At 43.7% G+C, this 3,746-nt stretch overlaps 1 protein-coding gene across 8 annotated transcripts in view; it reads left to right on the forward strand.

Moving 5' to 3' along the window:
• FTSJ1 (FtsJ RNA methyltransferase homolog 1 (E. coli)) overlaps positions 1-3,481 on the forward strand; it is a 9,298-nt gene extending 5,817 nt beyond the window's left edge. For 4 of the 8 annotated variants that reach the window (XM_012730403.1, XM_012730401.1, XM_012730402.1 and 1 more), the window contains exons 10-11: positions 468-571; positions 655-1,120. In XM_012730403.1, the coding sequence (XP_012585857.1) occupies positions 468-571; positions 655-897 (347 nt within the window). In that variant the 3' untranslated portion in view covers positions 898-1,120. Of the gene's footprint in view, positions 1-467; positions 572-654; positions 1,121-2,915 lie in introns of those variants that run through there. The other 4 variants (XM_012730408.1, XM_004689995.2, XM_012730406.1 and 1 more) reach the window with 4 other exon arrangements.
• The last annotated feature ends 265 nt before the right edge of the window (positions 3,482-3,746 follow it).

A 3,746-nucleotide genomic window follows, 5' to 3' on the forward strand; every position in this document is an offset into this window, starting at 1 on the left:
AAATCTTTAAAAAAAAAAGAATTCTGTCTCAGGAGCCTCCTGAATTTTGCACCTGCCTAAACAAATTCTACCTAAGCAGACTCTCTTATGCCCCCTGGTGGAAGCCTGCTTGTTTGGGAACTTTGCCCAGTGAGGGTCTGCAGCCTGGCCTCTAGTGAGAAAAGGCAGAGCCTACTCTTAGCGTGATCGCATTGAGTGAGACAAGGTCCACACAGTGAATGATAGCATGGCAGGTGGATGTATGTGCAGTGTGGGGAAAAAAAGAGGGTGGGAGATCCAATGTTTTCAAAGGGGTGGTCATGGAGAACCTCCCTGAGGAAGCAATTGAAGCTAAGTGAAAGATTTCCAGTGGAAGAGTGGGAGAGAGGCAGGTGGACACCCGGCAAGGTCCTGCCACACATGCTGCAGCCTTGTGGCTAGCTCCAGGCGTGCTGGCCTGGCCTTTCTTATTTCTCCCTGTTTGTCAGATCCAGATTTCAACCAATTGGACGGTCCTACTCGCATCATTGTGCCATTTGTCACCTGTGGGGACCTGAGCTCCTATGATTCAGACCGCAGTTACCCACTGGACGTGAGTGCCTGGCCAACAGTGAGGGGGTGGCGCTGTCCTAGGTTCTCAGGTCCTCACCATCTTCTCCTCATGTGTCCCTGCAGCTAGAGGACGGCTCAGAGTACAAGTACACTCCACCCACACAACCCCCCATCTCCCCACCGTACCAGGAGGCCTGCACGTTGAAGAAGAAGGGGCGACTGGCCAAGGAGATCCGCCCTCAGGACTGCCCCATCAGCACAGTGGACACACTGACCCAGTCTCTCACCTCCCCACCACGACACACCCTGCTGACCTCTGAGGTCTGGAAACCCAGCGCCCTGGGTGTCTTTTCTGAGTCACACTAACCCAAGATCACTAGGTTTCTGGGGCCAAAATGCTCCCTGCCTCAAAATAGCTGTGAAAACCAATGGGTAAAACCAAGTGTGATGAATGGAGAAGTTTAGCCATGTGTCTGAGACTCTCTTCTTTTTCTCAAGTAGGTGGAAGACCATGAAATGAATTGTTCACCTTAACATATTAAGGTAAATTTGCCTTTTTTTTAAAGATTTATTTATTTATTCGTACAGAACTGGGGTACAGGCCAGCGATGCAGAGGGTGAGAGGATTCACCAGAGACAGAGTAGGGAGAAGAACAGGCAGATTGACAAAGTACACTGCTGAGGGGAGCAACGGGCGGGTCAGGAGAGGTCTGCCGCGCCATGTGGATCTCCTCTAGGGCAGGCGGGGATTGAACTCATGCGGAAGTGGCTTAAGCTTCTTTGTGCTGTGCTTTAACCCACTGTGACACCAGGGAGGGCTTGGTAAATTTGCCTTTTTATCTTAAAAAATTGAGTAATGGGCACCTATAAGAAAAATCACAGTAAAAATTCACCTTTGGAACTTTTATGTTAACTGATAAAATTCAATCAACAAACCTTACTAAATGAGACTCTGATGTAGTATGCTAAGAACTGCTTTAAGTATTTTACAGTTTACTTATTGAGGCATTCAATAAACAATCACTGACCACATATTCCGGGCATATGTTTTTGTTCTAGGTTTGAAGCTAGATCAGGGAAATAAAACAGAGAAGTATCCCAGCCTCTATAGAGTCACTTGTTTGGGAAGCATGTAATAAACAGTAATAGTCTGTGAATCCACACTAGAGAGCTTGTATTTCACTTTATATAGCTTACATTATAATATGTATGTATACTTCTGCACAATGTTTTACATATAATATATAGTGTAGAAAAGTAGTACAGGAGAGGAAAAATAAAGCAGGCTGGCATGTATTTGCAGAGGGGTGAACCTGTACCCATTATATTGTGTTGTCAGTCAATGTTACCTCCAGAAACATAATTTTAAAACTGAAAAAGAAATGAAAAATAAAGCAGAGATGAAGAGAATGAGGAATTCTAAGAGTGGCAGTTTGCAGTTTGTGGAAGTGTTGTCATGGAGGGCCTCCCTGAGGTAATGTCTGAGCAGAGACCTGAAGATGACGAGGGAGTGAACCCCTGTGTTTATCTAAGGGAAGAGCATTTCAGGGAGAGAAAGTAGCAAGTGCGAAGGCCCTGGCTTGGGACTGCACCTGTGTGTGAGGGCGCAGGGAGGGCCAGTTTGCCTGTAGCAAAGCAAGCAGAAACCTGTCGAGGCTGGAGGGAGGGCTCCTCACTGGCAGGCTGCCACGATACAGGAGGACCCTTTCTGACAGGCTTTCCACTAAGAAAAAGTAAAAAGACACCTTTAAAAAACGAAGTGGTGAGTTACAGTAGACAAAGGTATTTATAATCCCTCTCTATAGTAATCTTGATTTCAAAATGCTGTAAATCAAAAAGGATGAAAAAATATGCGGCTCACCAAGCAGCACATGAAAAACTGTCCACCAGGGAAATGCGAACTGACACTAAGTGTTGGGGGGCTATCCAGCTGCAAGGGGCCCCATCACATGGCAGCGCCAATAGTGTGGCCTCTGTGGAAATTGTTGGCCATTAGCTCTTAAAGTTTCATGTATGCCAGTTCCTTTTCTAAAGAAGTGTGTACTAGAACATTCTAGCCCGCACCATATATAGTAGTCCTTCCAGACTCAAAAAAGTCCAAACACCCATCCACCATAGAGTAGGCCATTAAATCCTGATACATTCGTGCGGCGAAGAACCGCCCAGGGAGAGAATGGACACCCTGAAGTCATTCAAAGCAGCACCTTCTTGCTGCTCATTACACTCAGTGTACATGTGTGGTGTGCATTTTTCTATGTTATGGTCCACCGTATAATTAGGGAAACTTCACAAAGATGTTTGTAGCTGAGTGAATGTAAGAAAGTTTTGTGTTTTGTTTTTGTTTTTTTTGTTTTGTTTTTTTTTTGTTTTTTTTTTCCCTCCAGCTAACTGACAAACTGATACAACTCAGAAGCTATTTACTTTCAGGAAAACCAGAACTTGCGTTGATGAAGTTGTTTCCAAATATCTCATCAATGGGTCCTGAACATACAAGCCTTGTGCAGAAACCTGCAACCACACAGAAATAGCAGGGAAAGAAACTTCATGGAATGAATGTCTGCACTGCAGAGAGAATTCTAGAGTGATGCCTTCCTTCCCTCTTCTGCAAACCTTTCCAGGGGTGTCCTGATTTTGTACAGAATTTACCCCAAAAGCAGGGGTTTTTAACCTGGATAGAAGTCAGGGTATCCATGAACTTATGGAGGAAAATATTACATCTTTATTTTCACTAATATAACTGAAGTTTAGCTTGACATCCAAATATGAATGCCGGCAGCAGTCACAGTAGTAAAAGCAATGCCTGTGACCTTCCACCCATACAAGTCACAGTTACTTTTTATGTTAGATTACAGTTGTTGCAGGCAACTTGAGATATTGTTCACTTTCATCAGTACTTTGAGTCATAGAAGATCTTATAATTTGATCAACTAATTAAAAAGTATATTATTGCATTCTGGTATTGTTTCATTTGAATACATATAGTCTATTTCTCCAGCCTTATTAGGTTATAATTGTATAAGCTTAAGGTGTACAACATACTGATTGGATACAGGCACACACTGCAAAATAACCACAATAGATATGATAGGAACTTCGAAAATCTGTCCTTTGAGCAGCTTTCAAATGCACCATACAGAACTGATCACCATAGTCACATGATGTCTGTCATTTCCCTGGAACTTGTTTATGACTGCAAGTGTGTAGCTTTTGACCCC

This window comes from Condylura cristata, unplaced genomic scaffold (genome assembly GCF_000260355.1).
Source record: "Condylura cristata isolate star-nosed mole 26May11 unplaced genomic scaffold, ConCri1.0 scaffold00027, whole genome shotgun sequence".
NCBI lineage: Eukaryota > Metazoa > Chordata > Mammalia > Eulipotyphla > Talpidae > Condylura > Condylura cristata.